This window comes from Pyrgilauda ruficollis, unplaced genomic scaffold (genome assembly GCF_017590135.1).
Source record: "Pyrgilauda ruficollis isolate IOZ18807 unplaced genomic scaffold, ASM1759013v1 scaffold156, whole genome shotgun sequence".
In the NCBI taxonomy this organism is placed as follows: Eukaryota; Metazoa; Chordata; class Aves; order Passeriformes; family Passeridae; genus Pyrgilauda; species Pyrgilauda ruficollis.
In genome coordinates, this window is record NW_024514321.1 from 36,098 (window position 1) to 59,007 (window position 22,910).

At 38.9% G+C, this 22,910-nt stretch overlaps 1 protein-coding gene across 1 annotated transcript in view; it reads right to left on the reverse strand.

Annotated features, from left to right (window-relative positions):
* The window catches only part of NELL1 (neural EGFL like 1), a 209,023-nt gene that overhangs the window by 26,866 nt on the left and 159,247 nt on the right, over positions 1–22,910 (reverse strand). Inside the window, exon 14 of the mRNA XM_041461862.1 lies at positions 18,705–18,827. Within this exon, the coding sequence (XP_041317796.1) occupies positions 18,705–18,827 (123 nt within the window). The remainder of the gene's footprint in view (positions 1–18,704; positions 18,828–22,910) is intronic.

Below are 22,910 nucleotides of genomic sequence, written 5' to 3' on the forward strand. Positions count from 1 at the left end.
TCAAGACAGAGAGAACTGCTGAAATGGTCTGCATTTATCACCACCATCAGCCATGCTGGAGTGGTAAACTCCTTTCAGGAGAGATTAAAATGTAAGAATGAATGCTGAGACTGATCACTTAAGCCCATACTGCAGTGTGTGTTATCTTTATTACCGTATTTTCTTATCAAGAGTAATTAAAGTAACCTTAATAGCACTTTCATCAGTCTAAGTGTGCGTTTCCCCATATTATTTCTTCATTTTCACTTTTAATTTGTGCACTTTATATCATCTGCTTTATCTCATATAGCATTTTACTCTGTAGCACTGCTAAACTTGTTATCATGCTGTAAAACTCTATCAGAGGAATAATTTCATCCATGTATATAGGTCCCTGGAGCTCACCTGTGCTGAATAGCAGCTGGAATTTCCCCTGAACACTCAGGAATAACATCTGCATGATTCCAAATGTTCTCCATAGTGGATCTTCAATGTTCATGTTTGACATCAAAGATGGGACAACCAACAGCATGGTGTCACCCCATGACAGCTCAGAATTAGGATAAATTGCTATTGGGTCACACAGATATTGGCTGGAGTCCTGCCAAGAAGCCTAGCTTTGTACACTGTTAAAATTCATTTCAGTTCTTATAGGTCAGGTATTTAAGCTCACCTTTCTTCCAGCTTCCTCAGCTTCTACTACTGGTTTGTTTGGCTTTGCTTTTTTTTTTTTTTTAATACGGTAATATGTAGATGTAGACAATGTAGTTATTTCTTGCTCTTCCCAGACTGTAAAACTTAAAAGCTTTCTACTTACATTCATGCATTTTAATTAAAAGAAAAAGTGTAAAATATTAGACTTCCAGACATAATTAAACCTAATACGCTGTTCCAGATCAGAAACCCTAATTAAGTTCCAGTATTTCCTATTGCTAATAATCACCCAGTCAGCAAATAACACCAACAAATTCCTCTCCCCTCTTGCCTTTCTGCCCACAAGGCATTGCTGCCCCAATACTTCATTGGAAATTAAACATTTTCTCACTGTACAAGCTGGCCACACTTTACTCCTATTTAAAGGTCACAATTAGAGATGCTTCTAATGTTGAAAAATAAATAATCAGCATAAGAGAAAAATGTAGTTCTTGAACGTGTAAAATTGACATTCCGTGACCAATTTTATAGCAAAGAACTCAGGAATATAAGTTTCCAAGCAGAATATTCACGTTTCTTGTTTGGAAAGAGGGTGAAGAACCAACGATGAAAATGCATGAGACAGACAAAGGTTCACTTATATTGGAAGACAAAGACACTAACACTAAACAGATTGCAAAAATAAAGTAATCCATATACTCCCAGTATTCCTTGGCCCAGTAAAAAACTTAGAAAAAATAACAGGGGAAATAATTGACCATATTTCATAAGTCTGCAGCTGATCATTGAAGATTCACCTCCTGGAGCTTGCAGCCTGCCACTTGCCAAGGGGACAGCGCTTTCCCTTCTTACAGTCAGTTTTACACTATGCATACACCAAGTTGAGGACTTCTGCCTTTAGGACTGTCAGTATAGATTTTGCTCACACTAGATCAACCAGCAAAGAAAAAAACCCATTTTAAAACAACTGTCTGTTTAGTCTGTGGTTGTATGCTGAATTCAAAATCGGAAGCATTTTTTCCTGATAAATTCTAATCTAAGAGACACTAAAGGGACATTTCTTCCTAACAGTTTAGTATTTCACTATTCATTTAATTTCACAGCATGTATTTTTCAAAAATCAATAAACCAAATACATTGAGGTATCCCAAGCAGCTGGAAAGCATGCCTAACCCCTAGCATCAGATGACAGCAAAAGAAATGCTGTCCTGGTGGCAAAGTTACATTTCATGTTGCCAGCTGGGAGACTTGGGAGAAAAAGTGACCTTAATATGCTTCTTTTAAAAAAAATGCACTAAAACAGTTAATATACTTCATATTCTGTGGCAGAGCAAACCCAAAGCTCCTGCTTTATGACTCAGTTAACTGGCTGTTCTGTCAACCAATATAAAGGACACCGTCAGTCACCACAGGTCCTGCCCTTTCAGCAGCAGCTCCTGAGCAATGGTGGCAGCAATTTGGAAGTCAGAAAGAAATGAAAGAAAAAAGAAAAAAAAAATGGTGACAGACGATCCAAAATAACTCCAAGGCTAGAGTCTGTCCACTGGCTCCATCATTAAAATCAGGAAGGAAAAGAAGGGAAGGGAAACAGAAAACTGCGTTGTGGTGTGTCCTTGAGTCACTCTTCTGCTTCTCACCAGCCCTCGCGCCAAGGCGATGGCTGCAGGCAGTAACAGGCATTAGCAACACCCTCGTTCCCATGCCCTTGTTAACTGGTGCTCCAAGACACTGACAATGATTTGTACAAAATACAGCCCCGCTGCCTCTGCGTACGGAATCGCGCTCGGCGTGCGGAGGCGCTGAGCTGCCCAGCGAGGCTCCTGCAGGGGAGAGCACAGAGCTCTGAGCCGACTGATCCCATCGACTCCGCGAGCGCAGGGCACATTCCTGACTCTTCCTGAACTTGCTCCACTCTCCCTGCCCTGTATATTTATCAAGTCAATATTGATCACGTTATACAAAAGCATACAGGGAGCAAGCAGCTCAGCAGTGTGCCGTGCCAGTGCAAAATTCACACCACCCGCATGGGAAAGGAGTAAGACGGAAAAGAGGGATGAACACAAAGGCAGCCCATCCATGTGGCTGCATTCACAAGCCAGGTAGGCTCACTACCACTGATCCTTGTGAAGGCTGACCTAGAACAGAGGCTAGACAGAGTTAAAGAATTAAAGTAGGGATTTGTCAGAAGGCCTCAGTGGATACACCTTAGGCAGCACAAGAGCCCGGCCAGGGCTACACCCAAGAGGAACCAAAATGGTCACAAAATGGATGACCGGTCATGGGGGTCTCTCACTTTTATAAGTTCTGGTCCATTTGCATATTGGAGTTAATTGTCCCGTTATAGCTTCAGGTTATAAGTCCCATCCTTCTTGTTTTCTCTCTTCAGCCCATATTGTTTATGCTCTTACACCTGAAATTTGGGTTGGTTGTCCGTGGTCACAAGCTAGGAAAGGAATTGTTTTGTCCAGCTACTCTGTGAAGAGAGCTTACTATCTCTTAATATGAAGCTCAGAACTACACACTAAAGCAGTAGAGACTCTGAAAAATATAAAAGCTAAAACCTAAGGCATCATCATCCTCACTGCAACCACGTATGGCTGGACTCAGTGGTCTTAAGGGTGTTTTCCAACCTAAATGATCCTATGATTCTACAAAAATCACCATAAAAGCTGGTGTCAGTTTTGGAAAATTTGCCAAACACAGAAATTCCACAGAGTATGTTTCAATGTATCATATCTATACAAGCATAGGAAATGTCTCAGTAAAAAATTAAAAGAAAACATTAATAAATGCTTCTTTTAGCATTGTTTAAATGCAAAACTGTGTAATGAGATTAAGAAATATGATCCACATTTGCTGAGCATCAGATTTGAACCTTCCAAATGTCTGCATTGACTTTTGGCTTGGAAAAAAAAATCCCATTAAGGTTTGTGTTGGTTGAAACTTACAAGATCTATTTGTCTTCACGTCACTTTATACCCAGTACTCACTTCCCTGCATCCTTGAAATAAGGCAATAAAAAGAAAAGAGATTTCATGCCAGCTACGCAACATCATGAGTGAAATGCAAATAACCCTGCTAGCAGATGATATTTTTATTTGATCTATCACCAATATAATTATCATACATTCATGACAAAGTCTCACCTGACTTACTGGAAGAGAGTTCACATTATTATGGTTTAATGAGAAATACCTAACATGACTGAATAAAGTTGATGATTTAACAGGGGACTTTCATGAAAAGATGGGTAGGCTGGTTCAACAATAATTCTGGCAATTACATTGGCATCTTAATTGCATAAAAATAATAGTGGAAACATGATAGAAAGTGTTATATTGACTGCAGGTTACCAAATGCAAATAAATGAATCTTCAAGATCTCACCCTTTGCTTTAAGCAGCAAAGAGCAAACAGCGAGATATGACACTGAAGGCAGTGAAGCCTTTTTTTCCTTTTTACATCATATCAAGGCCCTGAGGCTGCCCAGTCCCTGGAAGTGTTCAAGGCCAGGTTGGACAGGGCCTGGAGCAACCTGACCTAGTGGAAGGTGTCCCTGCCCATGGCAAGCGGGTGGAATGAGATGATTCTTAGGGACACTCCTAACCCAAACCATTCTATGGTTGTGTCTTTGGTGAGTGAAAGTAGAATTCAAGTATCATTCCATGAAAGTTTCCACTTTCTTCCTTTCTAATAAGACCTCATACTCTTCTGCCATTTCCACATTGACAACCATTTATGGTACACACACTAAAAAGGCCTTGTTAAGGCCTTTGAATATATGTACAACAGTTCCCATGAAGAAACGTGACTGTCCACAAAAATGTGAATAATTGCCTGCACAGGCACCAACCTCAGCATCCTCCATCCACTCCATGTTTATTAACTAGCATATTTCCAGCTGTAGGATCAAAATAACTTTCCTTAAATTTTCATCCTCCTACAGTCTGTGGATGAGAGAAGTGCTTACGTGACACAGCTAAGTACAGACAAATGTTGCTTTTGCTGTATGTTGAAGCTGCTAATATGAAGCCCATGGATGCAACCTATGACACTCCAGAGCAATCCGTCCTGCAGAGCATTTCAGCACGGCACTGTGCTCCAAATAAACAGTGGGAAGTGTCAAAAGAGTACATACATTCTTTAGCGGCACGAACAAATTTTTGATGAAGATGCTTTTACTCAGGATACCTGCAAAATTTCATGAGAAGTAACAGGGTATGTTCTTGTAGCAGTTTGACGTATCATCTGTCAAATGTAATTCTTGAGGCAAGAGCAGACTGTCCTCATGTATTACCTCATCAATGTGTTCCTAGCGTGCCTGTCTAGAAGGGATGGAGCCTGATTGGACCTGTCTGGTATGACCTAGGAGACAATTTACAAGATTTATCAGGGTCCTGGTGTCAGAAAGACACTAAGGTTTAAATAACAATCAAATAACTATATCCAGATGAAATACCACATTTGCTAATGTTTAGTCACATTCTGCAGTGCAGTTTATTTGAACTGAAGGCCAGCATATTTCTCACCAACTGCTAGAACACAGCACTATATTTGAAGCACATACAAAAAATGCAGTTCAGGCCTTAGGAACACATCATAGAAGTACCTGAAATCGTATTTCAGGATATGTATCATATTTCTGTTTAATGTGCAATCTTCAGTCTCAAGTACAAGGCACAAAGAAATAGTGCTTACAAATTTCTAACATCTACCTTTATCAGTGACAGGTAATTACCCTGGATCTTATGCAACAAATTTCATGCATTAGGTGTAACTTACTCTGTCACAAGGTGTAATTCTCCCCAGCAGACAAACCAACCACTGACAAAAGTAATGCACAAAGGAAAACAATGGAGGGAAAATTAAAAAGAAAAAACCATCTGCATGCCTCAAGGGCCATGTGGACAGAATTTAGGTAACTACATCTGAAAATGCTATTGCATCATTTTAATAATGGTTTAGGAATGGTATTGTCCAACGAGTGTTTGCACTGAAATACTTGAAATCATGTGCTGCTCACTCGCTCTCTCCTTCCTCTGTGGCAGCATGGAGAAGAGGCACGAAAGGCAAAGATCATGGACTGATACAAGACCAATTTAATGGAAATGGCAATAAGGTAAGAAAATGAACAGTAGCAGCAACAATATTAACAGGAGAGTGTACAACAGACAAACAATTCATATCCGAGTGCTCACCCCCATGGAAAACCCAACTGCAATGTCCCACTATGCAACCCAGAAGGGATCCCTTCCCCCATTCCCAGAAAATGATGTGAGCTAGCATGAAATAACCTTCATGTCCTAGCCAAGCCCCCTCCTGGCAACTGTAAAAATTAACCCTGTTCTGGCTAGAATCAGGATATTAACCACCTCCTACTCTGTACCATCTATGCCACACCCGTACCCTACACCTTCTAATTATATATATATATACACACACACACAAAAGAATGGGTATCATTTGTATAATCCATAGCCACCCCTCCAAGATGTCTGTTGAGTTCATTTAGTCCATGACTGTGGGTTCTCCCCACCCTAGATGTCCCCAGGACAGGAGGGCTGCTGTGCTGCTGGCTGGCTGCTGCCCCTGGAGCTCAGACTGGTGTACGTGGAGCAGTCCATACACCCTGCCCATGGCAGCTAGATCACACAGTGACAGCGTCATGCAGCAGCCGATGTTATACATACAGTTCAACAGTACAGACTGTTCTTACCCAAAAATCAAATCTTCAGGGCTAGTCTTACAGCGAGTGGCTGTAAGATGGTAAGTATATTGCCTGTTCTCTACTCCACCTGCGTGCAGATGCTTATTTGATTCTTTTACTTTCACCTGATGAACACTTAATGCAAGGGGCACAAATACTGAGTGAATGAAACCTTAATATCTGAGCTATTTCTGAATTTCAGGGCTTTTAGAGCAGTAGAAGTATAAATAAATAATGGAGCACTAAAAATCACTTGGCAATAACCATTAGCAATTACTTACAGATTCCCATTCATTTTTATTTTGGCTTCAACTACTTCTCTGTGATGTCACTGAGAATTAGTTTTTAAATCTTCTTCTAAGCCCACTCCATTTGCCAAGGATTCAAAGACAAGCAATAGGTGGATGTGGCTACTCAGTTCTCTCTTCAGAAATTAAGAATTCAACCTGCCCTTGATACCCACAGTGGAAGATGAATGCTTGTTGTCTGTGTTTATTCTACATATGATATAAACACAGCAAAGAATATTCAGCATGAAACAGAAAAAAACAGTGCCTAATTACATAAGTAGTCTCATTGGAGTCAATCACTTACTTTTAGTTAGACACATACCTTGCTCAGTCAGGTGTAAAATTACCACATTAACAATTGTCTCACTTGCTCCTCTCCCAAGGCTAGGGGAACACTGTGCTGTGCACGCAGGAATGATTTGATTGCCTCCATCTTTTATTGAGAAATAATGTATGTCATGGCAATATCAGATGACTGTTGTTTCCTTTGTTCTCTTCAGAGGGAGGAATAATAGGTGGCAGGAAAAAGTACAGCCATGTGTCTCGGTAATAAAAGTGGCATATTAATGAGCGTTGGCAAACTGTTGCAATTAACGCAGGGGAATGGATACTGCCTACTTAAACTCTGCAAGTGTTCCAGCAGCCCCACACCCAGCTGCCATTTTTTTTCCATCCCAGGGCTTTCCACTAGTAGCAGCTCCTTAACAAAGCCATCAGACACTGTGAAATCATATGCTCGAGGGAATGGGTGGAGACTTTTTCATAGTATGAGTGAGTGTTGGGAACAGTTATTCAGTCTGTTTATCACTGGCAGCAAAGGCATCCCATAATCTATACCCTGAAGGCTGCAATATAAAAGACTTACAGAGGAAGATGGGTAAGATGAACGTGCACAAAGGTATGGATGTGTACTGCTTTCACATTTTTGAAAGACAAAGGGTAAGTTTCTCAATTTAACAAAATTTTAAAATTTCAAACCCTGCTTGATGTGCCTGTGTATAATAAAGTCATATAAATAAATATTTTTAAAGTTCAGCTTCAAAAATCCAGATTGACTATTCTCCTCCTTATTCTCACAACCAGAAAAAAGAAAAGGGGGGTGGAGGGAGACAGAAAACTGCAAGCACCAACAAGGCAACACACTAAGTTGTCTGAGTATTTATTGACAGAATAACAACACAGGTCACACAGCTCTGGCCCTTCAGGAATACTTATATAAAAACTCTTAGGTTTTATGACATAGAAATTGCTCATTTTTACTTTTGGATGACTGAATTTTAAATTATGTTGAAAAGCAGGACATCTTCAATTCCCACTTCTGCTTGGTTTACTTTAACATCTAATTCCCTCTGCACATCATGTGTTCCAAGCTATTTTAATTCACATTATTCTTGTAATTTGTGTACTAAGTTCACCTAATAATTCATTTTGATGATACAATCTCAAAGCATCATTTGTTGGTTTTTTTAGTAGGTTCCAGAATAAATTGTTTTTCATTGCAGCATTTCTTTCAGGTACCATTCTGAGTACAGAGTTTAAACTTGCCGTTAGTTTTGTACTTAGCATATGCTCACTTAGCATAGCCACATTCATTATTTTTATTGTTGAACACTTTAGATAAGAGCTCCATACACACACAGGGGTGCCTCAACTTTCCAGCATGTTGCAGAGGCTAAAACACCAGCACCACTGTGAAACAGCTGAACTGGAGAATCTTACCAGATAAAAAGATGCAAATTGTCCCATCAAACATCCTGCACAGCTTCCAGATTTGCCATTCCCAGTGTTCAAAAAATAAATGCAATCTCCAAAACTAGCAACCCAACCAATGTAACTCACACAAAGTGAGCCATACCTACATACAGGGCAATCCAAGCTTTATTACTATAAAATACCATTTTCAGTAATGTGGGCAAATAAACAGTTTGTAGCAAGTTTCTTCTCTGATATCTACCAGAAGCTGCACTGTAGAAAAAAAAAAAGTCTATATATTCCTCAATATAAGTAACAGGTAGTTGGGTTTTTTTGGGATTTTTGTTTGGTTTGGGTTTTTTTCTGCCCCATCTTGGCACAAGAAATTTGAAGGATATGCCTTTTCCTATATCTGTGAAAAAACTCAGTTTGTAAATGTTTAATCACACACTACTAATCTTACAGCATTCATCATATTTCAAAACGGTGCTTGAGCCAGGAATGGACAAATAAAGAGAAGAAAGATCCAGCTGGGGAACAGAGGGAATGGGAAGACAACAAGGTCTGCAGGAGCAGCAGAAAGGAAAGTCAACTGCAATACACTCACCTGGGAAGCTGGGGCTGAGCCCCTTCTCCCCACATCCTCCTCCAATGTCAAAACCTCACAGTAATATTGTACTCCTCAAGTCATGGGGAAATGTGAGGGTGAGAGCCACAGGCCTGAAAACTTGGACAACTGCACTACACCAGAGAGCTCATGCAAGGGCATAAAAAGTGTATGTTCCCTCCACTGCAAGCATTTGATAAAAACAGTTTATACTGGCTTCTAAAGGACCTGCTAGTATCTTAAATTCAGTACAAATACTGGGACAGTAACTAACAGAAACAGGGTCATACAATGAACAATAGAAATAATAAACACAGAACACATATTTTCAGGACTTTGTCTCCCTCACTGATTTGCATGTCTATACTGTGCACTGAGGCAGAGGGACCAAAAACCTCACAACACTTGTGATTTTATTAGCATGACTGTATGCACGTGACTGAACACTGAATAGGTAACCTAAATTTTACATATTCACAAGTGCTTGATTTTGGAGTCTTTCTGTTTGATTCTTTAGGTATTTTAAAAATAATTTTGATAGTTTCTGTGGAGAAATCACAGCCCAGTGGTTTAAGACCAGACTTATCAGACTGGGAACAGAGTCTGAATCCTGGATCAGGTACCAATCATGGATGTCGCATTTGACAAATCACTTAATGGCTTTACTTTGATGTATTGCAGTGGGGGAAATGATCAGGAAGAGGAGGCTGAAAAGAGTTTTCTGGATGGTGTCTATTTTACTGCTACGGCAAAGAATAGCCCCTCCGAAAACTTTTGTACAAACAGAACACACATAAATATTATCCTCACTCAAAAGAAATTGCTCTAATAATAATAATTCCATCCAGAAAAACATAAAAATCAATCAACCAGGTTATTTCAGAAGGCCTATTATCCCAGCATCCTCTCTCCAACTACAGACCAAAACAAACATCAAGGAGAAGAACAGGGAAAGGATCTGGTGTATAAAGATTACTCATCACCTTTCTCAAACCAAATATGTTGCTCTCGCTGTTTGGGCTGTTCTTCATACATACAGCAGTTTTTCTGTCGGCCATCCTCACCAGGCTGTGACTAAGGACTCTCCAGATTAACTGTGTGCTGAGTGAAAAGCTACTTTCTTTGGCACTGGGGTGCCAGCACAGTGTTACCAAAAACTGTTGCCAAAACCAAAAACTGCAAGACCCTTTTTTTTACATTTGAGTAATATATTTATATTCAGTTTTCAAAATTGTTTGAAATTGTTTCATGTTCTATAGGGAGTAGAAATAGTTGCATGTTATTTGGCCTCTCCTTGCCTTTTAATGTGTTTATTCCATAAACATGAGTCCTGCCATGGTTGCACATAGTAACTGATTTCACAAGAGAGGAAACTCTGCACTGCTATTGTATTGTGCTCCGATTGCTGCCCTGAGCCGAGCCCACGCTGCAATCGGCTTTGTGCAATGATTATTTCAAGATGCTCTTAATGAACTGATTTTTCTCAGCCAACATCAAAAAATATGTACTTTGTTCCAAATAACTGCATGTCAAGCTCTCAGGGCAGGCCAGGAGAATCACAGATATAAACAGACAGAGTTTCACTCACAAGGATTACAAGTTTAGGGCAGTCAGTACTGCTGACCAAACCACTGTCCATGGTGACTATTGCTCTCCTGTCAAAAAAGCAGCAGAGCACAGAGAATGAGTTCTTTCAATAAAGGATGTGTTTGAGAGCTAATGATTGATAATTTTAGATTTCAACACTACAAGAAGAAAAAGAAAAGTTGTATAACACAAATGAATCATTCCAGTAGCATTAGAAAGCTGCATCTTGACTTCAGGAGGCCCCAAATTGGGCACCTCAATGTTTTGGTGACAGCGACCTGGGAGGAGATATATCTGCTGCAAACAGGAGTTACTGACTGAGATGATCTCAAACACAGCGTAGAAAATGAGTACAATGTGTATGGAGCAGAAATTAATTATCAAGTAAGACCTTCACATTTTTGCTTTTATTAACTATAAAGAGACAGCAATGAATACTGAAATAGTCTCATGCTTCTACACAGCCCAGTTTTACTGGCCAGGAGACTGTGGGAAACATATCTGTTAACTTGTCATCACCTGGCAATTCTTTTGTGCATGCTGCACAGGACCATGACCCCAGAGTGAACAGGTGACCTGAAAGCAATGAATGCAAACCAAAGCAATAGGAGACAATAAGCAACTGAGTCAACAAGAGACTCTCCACTTTAGGATGTGAACCTAGGATCTCTCAGAAGCACTCGTGACTAGGTCTGCTGAGCCCTTTGCACTTACTCATACAGGCAGAAAAACCTGTCAGATTAAGTTTCAAAATATTTTACATAACTATGGCTTTTCCTTTCTTTTATACAGATACAACAGTTCTCTGGACTAGACCACTTCTCCAGCAAGCACAAATCACTGCTACACTCCTTTTAAATTAGTTATAAATCTACAGCAGGGAGAAAATCTGTGACAGCAAAGAGATCAGGATCTGGATTCTGACAAGTTACATGAATCATGGGTTTTAAATGAGCTATTTCCATAACTGATGTGCATTCTAAATCACCTTGAACAATCACAGGCACAGAACAGGCTCCGAGCACCAGGAAGCACTGTGCCCTTGGAGGGGCTGTAAAACTGGGCTGCACACTGGCACATGGGCAGAGCTTAGCCTTCAGTATAATGCAGTGGGTTGAGAGGCACCCACCCACCAGAGCTGCTCTGTCACTGCCTCTCTGGATAGGGGAGACAAAATAGAACCAATGGTTAAGGGCTGAGATCAGGACTGAGAGAGAGATCAGTCCCTGAATACCTTCATGGGCAAAACAGACTCAACCTGCAGAGAGTAACTGAATTTATTACTAACAAAATCAAAGGGTAATGAGAAATGAAATAAACCTTAATAAATCTTTCCCCTGATCCTCACTCCTTCCCAGGCTTTATCTCCTCCTCCCCAGCAGCACAAACAGATGGGGAGTAGCCCCCCACTTCCCAGGCCTGCTCACACAAACACAACACATACAACAAGAATTACATCTGAACTGCAACACCTCACACAACTAAATCTATGCAGTGAAACTAAGAACAACACTAAGGAGTTTAAAAAGTGCATGGCAAATTTACAAAGTGAGTTTGTATAACTCAAAATCTAAACACAAACATAGCCATTACAATGACTGTACCACATTTGATAAATATCTAATCATGAACAAAAATACAAAGATTCTTATATTAAAATTTCAAATTCTCATTTTTATTAGTACAGTGGATTTAGGACTACAGAAAATTTAGGGGCTTCGATAATACTGTCTTGAGTCTGTGTCCAGCCATGCTAGTTTTAGAATGAAAAAAAATTATAATAATTCTAATTGCACTGCTGTACAAATATATACTGGCTTAAAATTATTAAATAAATTATATCTAGAATGCCTCATCCAAAAAGTGTAAGTGTGACTATCCCAGAGTCTCACACTTGCCATGGCATTTTCCTCGTGTGCCATGTGACACCAAAATGCAGGTGAATGCACTTGCCTGCTTTTGCAGTGATTTATTCACTATACATTAGCTGTAAAAAAATATTCAAAGCTCAACACTGTGAAGAATGAAGATAAAAATCTCAGCATGAGTCAAAACTCACATATTCTTTCATGAGACTGGTGAATACTACACCGGAACAGCAACTAAAGCCATAATAAGGCATCTCAACCATTCAAAGCCTTATAGCCACAAAAAATTCCAAGGCTACGGGAAAGTCATGTTTGTTTCTTTCCATCTTGGCCTACATTTTATTCATAACTCACTCCAATGCTTCATAAAGGCTTTCAACTCCACTTCCAACAGACACACCTGCATGCAAAAAACATAAACCCAAGAGGCAGTACGAGTGATCTGCTGTGCTTTAATATCAAGCTATCAGCACGTCTGGCTGTCTCCCAGTGCTGACATTTCAAGTTAATCTACCTTAGCTTTGCTGATGTCAGTGTAAAAGGGGACACAAAAAACCAGACTCAGTACAGAAGTAACCAAAGAGAATGATTTCTTTTCTTCTTTAGCTCCTACTAAAATTTTTTCAAGTATTTTTCCTATCAGGAGAAATTCTGTAACACATTAAAATTATTTTATCTTTAATCATCTGTTTACTACACCATCACTATACTGCCAACACACTGAAAGACACACTTCTTTCATGGACACATTTTTCAGATTATTAAATATATTTCAGACTAAGAAATATAGAAATACATGCTTTGAAACAAAGAAAACAGCAATGCAAGACAGCTCTCAGAGTGCCACTGGCTAAAGCAACATGCCCACAGAATTATAATTTGTCTTTAAAACAATGTAAAAGAGGCCAACTTACTGACTGACATCAAACAGAAGCAATTGTTAAGCCTGAGAGGTACTCTTGTTGCCAGGAAACATTCTACTTGTATTATGAATAGAGACTCCCTATGATTATCCCCACTACCATATAAAAAATAAGAGTAATTATTCAAAATCTGGTTGCTTTAAGAGTCCAAATAATTTATTCCCGAAAAGAGCAGTAAGTCCACCAGTAACAAGCCCACTCCTAAATACACATCCCAAAGCAAAAATACATAAGGACCCACAGTGCAATTAAGAAATTGAATTCCAGATTACATCAGCATTGAGTCACTTAGAAATAACAGCTCTAGTCTTTAAGACTCCACCATATATTGAGTTTTAATCCCTTAAGTGTTTCCTGTGTAATGTTGCAGAAAAATGTAACAGGGAAAAAAAATTGTAGTCTTTGATCTGGCAGAACTAAGCCATTATACAGCCTAAATATTAATTAGAATAAACACTGTTTTGATTTTTATTTCACAATGCCTGATGTTTTTCTGCCCAAGCATCAGTCATATTGCACACATTTGCTTTACGGTGTATGATTGTAACTAAATTCACCTCATTTAATCATTCCAATAAATCTTCACCTCAGCAGAAACCACCAAATGAGATGTTAATAGCACACTAAATATACCTGTTAGACAGATTGTACATATAAAATATGAAAGCACAGTGAACAGTGTTTGCACTTGATTAAGTGCTAGACTTCTGTTCATTCTCCATGACAAAGCTACATGAGAAAGATTAGCAAGCACACCTCATCCATGTTCCTGAAGAACTGCTCCTGTTCAGCATCTGAATGTGTTCAAGGCCACTTCTATCTTTCTGATCGTATATAAGGATGTCTGTGGGTAGAATGTATGCTTTAAAACAAAAATTTTGAACAAAATACTAAGAGTTGGGACAAGGCTTGTATACTAAATACATCTAAATCTCCTTGTACAAAAGAAAATAACTAATTGCAACAAAGCCTGGATGGCAACTTGCACATTGTTTCTGGTAAAATATGAGGGGTGGAGGCTTATTTAAGGCATTTCATCCCAAATGCTAACAATTACTTTAAGAAACCTTATGATGCTTCCTTGGTTCTTTTGTTTGGCTTCAGTCTATGATACAGGGCACAAGCTCTACAATAAACTCTGCTAAGCTGTAGGACTGTACATCCCACAGCAAGTGTTCTCTGCCTCCCCTCTCAGTGAGGCAGAGGAGACTGTGGGGCACAAAGTCTTTTATGTTTTAAACAAATGGCACATATTACTTCCACATGTCACTTCCACAGCATGTGGTGCAAGGCTGCCAAGCAGAACTGGAACTTACCAGGACAAAAAGCAAAGAAAGACATTTTCCCCTGATATATTTTCCAGCCTCCCAGATTCAAGCCTTGTCAAGATTACAAACATTGCAATATAACATGGACCAAGAGCCTCTAAGGTCTAAAAATGGTGTTTATATCTGTATTCACTACCCCTGGTTCTTCAGCTGAAGCCATGACAGTGAGTTTTACTCATTTTATAGATGACAGTGTTTTGTGTTCACACACACAGTCCTGTCTATGGGTGATGAGTTATTCATGAACCTGGTTGTCCCAGGGAGCCAAAACTGTCCTAGGAAACTGAAACTTCTTTGCTCTAACTGCTGCCACTAAGCATTGACTTCTCACGAGGTCCATCCTGACAGGCACACTTCAAAGTACCATGCTGTACCAAGCAGCCACCATTTGCCCAAAACAACTCTTTTTAACTGGAGCACTCAGTTGTTAAACCAACTTTTATCACCTTTCCCTTCCACCTGAAGTGCAGCCTTAACATTGCACTATTACATCCTGTCCTGAAGTTTAGTGAAATCGCTCCAATTGTCCTTATTCTACCCCATCTATGAATTCCATAATTCATTTAGAGAATTCAAGTAAAAGGGCATGCCATGTCTTCCATTACCCACCTATAACATTTTCTGTGTCCCAAATCACTCTTACTTCTTTTTATTTTTTTCCAAAGTTTCCTTCATAGAAAAGAGCCATTTAATAAATCTGTAGAATCTCTCTCTGTTCAAGTAGTTATACCTCTGTCCTCTGCTTTTGATGCTGCAATTTCTTCCAGCATGGATCTCTGGTTTACTTACCATTTTCTGAAGAAATCCTAATATATAATCTACCTGATTCTGAGTCCATTTTTCTGTCCAGTTTTCTGATGGTAATGGCACAGCATTGTCTAGCCTTATCATTTTAGCTCACCTCAGCTTCATTCTGCTCTCATCTATTACCCAAATTTCAGTGTCTGCCTGAGATGCTAAAGTTTGCTTCTTAAAGTGAAATTGAGAGTATCCACAGGAAATCTTATTTGTCTCCAGCTTATTGTCTCACTGTATACATAGAAATAACTATGTATTTGTAGAGTTTTCATTGCATTCATCTCCATTTCTCTTTCCATTTTCAGTGTCACTTAAACTATGGCAGCATCTCTTTTAATGCTGAAGCCCCTTCAAGTCTTGGTCTGTGCCCTTTCTGCACCACCCTCCTCCGTGACCCTTTCCACATCTTTGACACAATTTGGTCTTTAATTAAACAGCCCAGTGTACTACATTTACAGTAATGCAATTCCTTATGCACAAGATCTTTTGCTAGTCAAGATGTGTGACTGTCTGGTTATACAGGTTTGGGGTTTTTTTTAAATATTCTATTTCCTCTTCAATATTTGGGTTTTGCTTGGGTTTTTGAGTTTTTTTTTTCATAAATCCCCAGCAATCTTGATATCATGTCCATATTATTTCTGTTCCTTTTTATTTCTCTGTGCTTTTCACAAAAATGGCAAACAACACAAATTCCTGCCAGAGTAATTGAGTTGTATTTGCCAGTAGTCCACAATAGAATTTAATTCAACTACATATGTTTTCTTTTCTAAAACAAATATAATAGTATCCTGGGTTTTTTATAAAGGCTATCAGTGTGTTATTCACTAAATCCAAAGAGGATCACTACTCTGATTTTACTTTTTATAACACTGCTAAAATAGATTGTTGAAATGGAATGCAGAATCATGCACAAAGCCAGTCCTTTTCTCTCATCATAAAACCATCATTTTTCCATTTATGGTTTTGCTGAACAATATTAATAAGATTTCCTACTGAACCCCAGAGATGTATTATTTCAGTAGTACTTGGAACCACTGTTTTGTGTGTGTACACATCTCTAACATGTAAACATTTATAAAGCACTTGCAGATGTCTCAAGGAGAACAGAAACATTTATCTTATCTTCAGATGGTATTACAGCAAACATATCACCTTGACTTTTATCTATGTTTTTCCAATCTGTATTGCCTGAAGATAAAGCCCTAAAATCCCACAAGCCAACAGCAGTTTATAGCTGTCCTGACATGCTCACACCTCTTTCCTTGTGCCAGCATTTGTGAAAAAAACCACTGTGGCAGGTAAGTGATGACATATTGTTGTTGAACTTAGTAAAAAAAAGGCAGAAGTGGTGTTTCTGCTATCACAGGCAAAATGGGAACATTTCTTCAATCAGCATCCAAACTTGTGAAAACCTCATGTAAACACAGAACCACAGGCTCAGAAAATCAAACCAGTACTTTATATTGTGTGTTTTACAATTTACTAAAATGCAGATGATTCTAATAGTCAGCAGTAATGAATATTCCATGCAGTGCTGCATTGTTCTTGTCCTCAGTGACTTCAATAATTATTAGACCTAATTCTATAATCTCCAGTTGTCTTTCCAATTTATGCTTCCTAGCCAGAATATAAGAACACACTTTCCTGTATTTCCATGCATACCTATCTCAAAAAGACAACTGTAACTACACTTGCAAGTGCAATTCAAGGCATACTAAACATATATATACACAATACATAATACTTCTATATACAAAAATATATATTGTAGTAGCTCAGGTTTCAATAGAACTTTGAGAGTAAAAACATTACTGCATTTCTCTAGTGCCATTTCATTACTACAACATTACTAGATTAATAAATATGCAGTAGGAGTTTCACCTCGAGTTCTTGGCACATTAAAGATATGCAAATGAAGAAAACCAGTGTGAAAACAAAGATTTTATTAACTAATCCAAATATCCCAATTTCAAAGAAATATAATTAATATAATTAATGTAATAATAATAAGAAGAAAATATTACAGTCAGGCTGTTCAGTACTCATGTTTCTCTGAAACTCAACTTGCATTCTGATGCAAGGAGTGCTGCAATTCATATTTACTGTAATCAAGGACTGCAGTGAGTTTCTCCCTGCTATCACCTGCTGATCTTCAATACAGACAGGCCAAGGTTTAACTTGCCCAACACTTACAGTACATTTTTCTACTCTTTATTCAATCCTTAACTAACCATTTTAGTTTTAAGTGCAGGGATGCTCTGGCATTGGTGGAAAGTACCCAGATAAAAGTCGTATCAAAACCAATCTGATGGTTGCTAATTCAGCAGCTGACAGGACAATCTTGGTGAAGGACTTCAGTTTGAAACAGGAGTGACATCAAAGCTCATTACCCTTTAAGGAATTGTTTGGCCAATTTACAAGAGTCTGAGAAATTAATATTCAGCCTGTTGTGCCTGAAATTGTAGAGAACATTTTATCCAGTACATTCCTCTGTTTCAATTGTTGTCTTTAAAAAAAAAAAAAACCCTAAAATTTAGTTTTCTATTATTGTAATTCTGTTCAGGAAGTATGAAAACACAGAAAAGATAAAAAAGCTTTTTCTGAGACAAATATAATTCATAAATGCATGAGTTACAACTCAGTAATACTTCAAGACAGAGCCCTCACTAATCCAACCCTCCTCTGTCCTTACATGAGATATTTCCTTCTCTTTCTCTACCGAAAGAAAAACATAAAACCAATCCTAAATAAATGACATGCCATAAATGAATACTTCACAGGAAGCATGGCTGGCTATCATTATTTCTTGTTTACAAAACTGAGAAATCTTCAAAATACACATTTAATGATTTATATGTTAAAAAAAAGTCATGATTCTGATGCAAGCAGTCAAATAACAACCACATGGTGCTAGCATAAAATACAATTATCCTAATTTAAAGTGCACCTCATTAAAACTTAAAAGCCAAAAGTGACAGCACATAGCATCCACATTTTATAAAACATGAACACCACTCAAAAGCTGAATTATACTAGCTCCAAAGACAGTATGCAGTGCAGCAAATATAGAGTTCTTTTCTCCTTCCATTCCGAGAAGATTTCCTTCTTCCTAAGAAGTCACGCACAAATTAATTCCCATCATTTGCCAGAAGATGTCTTAAAGCAAACCATTGCAAAATCCAGCCATCATAAGTTACCAGCATGCAGCTGACTGTCAGCAAACATTAATGCAGCCTGACAAGTTTATGGTGTCTCCACAATAACAGACTTACCTCGGCAGATGGTCCCGTTGCCCACGTACCCGGGTTTGCAGGTGCAGCTGTGTCCCCTGATGGTGTTAGTGCAGATTGCATTCTCATCACAGTTGTGCTGCCCACTGCCACACTCATCGTGCTCTAAGTGGGGAGGGGAAAAAGGAAAAAAAAAAAAATTACAAGATGCGGTGAGCTTTGCAGTGAGCTGATGTGGCATTTGGAAACCAAGTGGGAGAACCGGGATGCTGCGATGGTTGAGTGCTGGGGCTTGGCATGGGAGTCAGCTATGGGCTTGCTCCTGTTCAGAAACCCAGCGTGTGCATGGCAACAGTAGATTATTTAGGTTTAAAAACAGAAAAAAAAAAAAAAGAATGGGTGAGGAGGCAAAGTAGGGCTGTGACAAAATGCTACGAAGAAGATTATCAGGGAAAAATAGCTGCTGTGAAGATTAACCTTTACATCACTGTCCATCACCAGCAGTAATGATCATAAATACAAGCTAAGTAACGCAAGAGGGGTCCTACCAGCCCGCCCTTTAACGACACAGTTCAGTTGTCACAACTGCTTGCTCTAATTCGTGTTGGACTGACTCTTTCTCTAATAGCATGTAGTAACATTTCACATTTTTAGAGCACCAGTCATATCATAGAGCCTCAAAGAGGCTCCCTGACAAACAGGCCATGTTTTGCTTTCATCCAGCAACTCCAGCTGCTGCCCCTAGCCAAATTTGCCACAGCTCCTGCACTTCACTCTCCTGCTGCCTTTTTGTTCCTGTAAAGCACCAGTTAGAGGTGATGAGCTACCTGACCCCAAAGCTTTCTGCTTCTTCCTGCAATTACAAGGAGCTTCCCTCATATAGGATTGCACAAAGAAAGCCTGAATATTTTTTACACGTTTGCACCGGTGCCTTTACAATTTTCTTCAGTGGAATCAAAAGAATGCAATGAATTTTCTTAAAACCACACAACAGATAATTGACATAAAATCAGAATCTGGAACCCTTCTTTGTCGCCTTCATTTATGCAACTGCAATCATCAGGCTGATATCCATATGCTGAGAGGTAAAAGCTATGTTTTCCTGGAATTAGGATTTGCTTAAGCTTTTTACCAGTGCATCAGGGTATTCACAGGACTACAGACTAAGTCTAGCCTTCTATAGATCACAGAGAGGCAGTGCCTCTAAAACATGAGTAAAAGACTTGCTTTTGCAGACTAAACTAAGCCCTTTGGAAGAGTCTCTCCATTGAGAACAGCAGCATCACAGGCTTTGACAAGCTACAATTAACCTCTGCAATGCTCTCACTCTGCCACAGTACAGAACAACAGCCAATTTCAAGATCATTTCAAGACATGTAAGATTCGAATGGTGAATTCTAAGGAATCCACTAAACCAAATCCTTCTGGAACACTGTTGATAACTATTTGCAGAACATATATTCAACATGTTTTCCATTTTTCAAATACATTTGACAGCAAAATGATATGGATTGCAACCATTTTCTCTTAAATAGCATCAAAGCAATATATCAGCCTCTCACTCTTTGCTTTTAGCAAGAAACACACACACTCTCATATGCCTGGCTTCAGCTGATAAACTCATGCTTGAATTTATACTTGTTAGTTTATGTTGGTCCCTAGCTCTGCTTAGTAATTCACTGCAGCTTCTTGCCAGTTTTCAGAGGCCTTACATATTTGGAATGCCAGGGTTCTTGAAGGGCTGCCTTTTCTCTCCTTCATCTTTAAGGAAACTGTACCACAGGCTGATTCTTTGCTTCTTTGGTCTCATGGCGCTCAGGCTGCTGGGTCAGACACAAAAAGGATCAAGCTTTCCTCCAAGGAGGCGTTCTACAGCAGCTGAAGTTGAATTATGCTCTCTTTTAAAAGAGAGAGCCTCTCCATAATCTCTCCCTCCTCTTCCTACTCCTAATTGTCTTGAGCTTTCCTGTGTTAGTATTCAAACTAGAATGAGAATGCCTTTGTGACAGGCCCATGTGTGTGCACAAGAACATTCCTACTCCAACAATTGCCAAAATTAGTCTATTACCTTCTCAGCACTTCAAGTATAAATAAAGACTTCACAGTGGTACCAGATGTGTTTTTCCAAAATACACAGGAGAGGATAAGTCTGCTGTGTTGTTCTAGGACTCTGACAATGTAAATCATTATTTAGCATTTCTGCAGATATACAGATGCTGGAAGTATCAAAAGATTTAGCACTGACAGAGCAGCTATCACACAGCAATACTTTGTAAACAGAGGTCAGTTTTATCAAAGCTGATAAAACTTAAAGAGTCAGCAACAAATCTGAACATGGGAATTTGCCCTTCATGAGACATCCTGACACTGCTAGCACAAGGAGGACTAAAAGAACTTCATCTGCATGAGGAATCTCAAGATTTCTTAGCAGCAATATGGCTGCAATGATGGGAACTTCAAATGAAGTTTTCCCTGGTGTAGAGATGTCTATAGCTGATGTTGCTACAGGCGTAATAAGAATGAGAAAGCATTGATTTCCTGCCAAGGTACAAAACTCTTTTCATCCAGATGAAAAATCCTTAAGAATCTCTCAGTACTAAGTTTTCCTGGGTTTTATGTGCCCTCACAGGAGCTCATCCTTTGGAACACTTGTGTGTTCACATTGGGAAGGGAGCATGGAAATGCTCAGGCTCTCTTAAAACTCAAATAAGATTGTGACTAATTTGCAAAGAATATTCCTTTCATACACACATTGCTTTCCAAAAATCCCCATTTGAGCACATCAGACAGAGCCTGCTTTTCCTTCAATGTAACAGTAAATACTGAGTAGACACCAAACAAAATTGGCAGAGAAGGACCCTGCACAGTAAGAGAAAGGAGTCACAAACAGCATCATTCCAAAGCACCAAAAAGGGCAGAGGCAAGACAAAAAGCCCAAAGCTGTCTTATTTTGACTATTTTCCTTGTAGCTGGAAATGAAAAGCACAAGAAAGGGACTCTAACAAACGAAAATGAAAAGTAACTTTTAGTTTCTTATACACACATATATGTATATGCAAACAAATGAGCTGCCATGATCAGGAATGAAATTGTCACCATTAAGTCTGACTGAAGTCATCCATCTCTCTGACTTCTGTTTGCTATATAATATACACAAAGTGAGTTCTTGATCAAAGATGAAAAGAACAGGCTTACTGAAAAGGACAGAATCCCTTGACCCAACTCTCATTCACCTGGATTATGAAGGTTTATTCCAAGAACAGCTACCACGGCTGATGAACAGCTACAACAGCAGCACCATTCTTTTCTTACAGGCAAGTTAATTTGTTTATGAAATCTCTGTGAACTGCCTTGAACCATCAGTATTTCTGTTACTCAGGATTGTTGCATCTATTTCATGCTTTATGGCAAAGCCACAAGACCAGTTAGTTTATTGAGCCTTTTCCCCCACTCTCTATAAAACAAGGATATTACAAGATTCTGCTTTATCCCTAGCATTTATCATTCTTCTGAAATCCTCAAGTACTGAAGATTAAAGGATATCAATCTTTTATTGAAAAAAAAAAAAGGGAAGAATCAAATGTCCACTGCTCATTTCCTTTGTACTTTATTTATTCTTCCTGTAAGTAGAGATGATGGATGGAAGGATACATCATCTCTGATGCTTCAACTCTCCTGGCCCTATTTCCTACCCACCAAGCTACTGCTAAGGCCAGAAAAACACACATGTAAACTTAATCTTTTCTTTCTGGACAAAAAACTGCCTAAAATTTTCAAAAGCTTTCATGAACTTTTCCAAAATGTTAGAGAGGATCTTCTGCGAATTTTCTGAGTTCAACACCTAGGTCAGACTATCTTGTGAAGAAATGACTAAGAAGTTCATTTCTTCTTCAGCCTTCCCCTGAGAATGGCCATCTGCCTTCAAAAGCATTTGTAAGAAATTGATCATCCTTTTACAAAAACACACCTCCATCACCCGTGTAGTATGATTCTATACATCACCTCAGAAGTCCACACCAAGAGTGCCACAGGTTTGATGTTTATATGCGGGTAGTTTTACACCAACACATGCACAGCTGTAGAAGACAAGTATTACAGTTACCCTCTACTTTGTTCAGAAACAGCCTAATCGAAGTTTATCTTGACAGTGACAGAATTAATTTCAATACTACATGGCCTTAGAGAGATAACAATCACATAAAAAGTGAAGTTAATTCACCAGAAAATAGTTTCAAGCAGCTGGTTAAG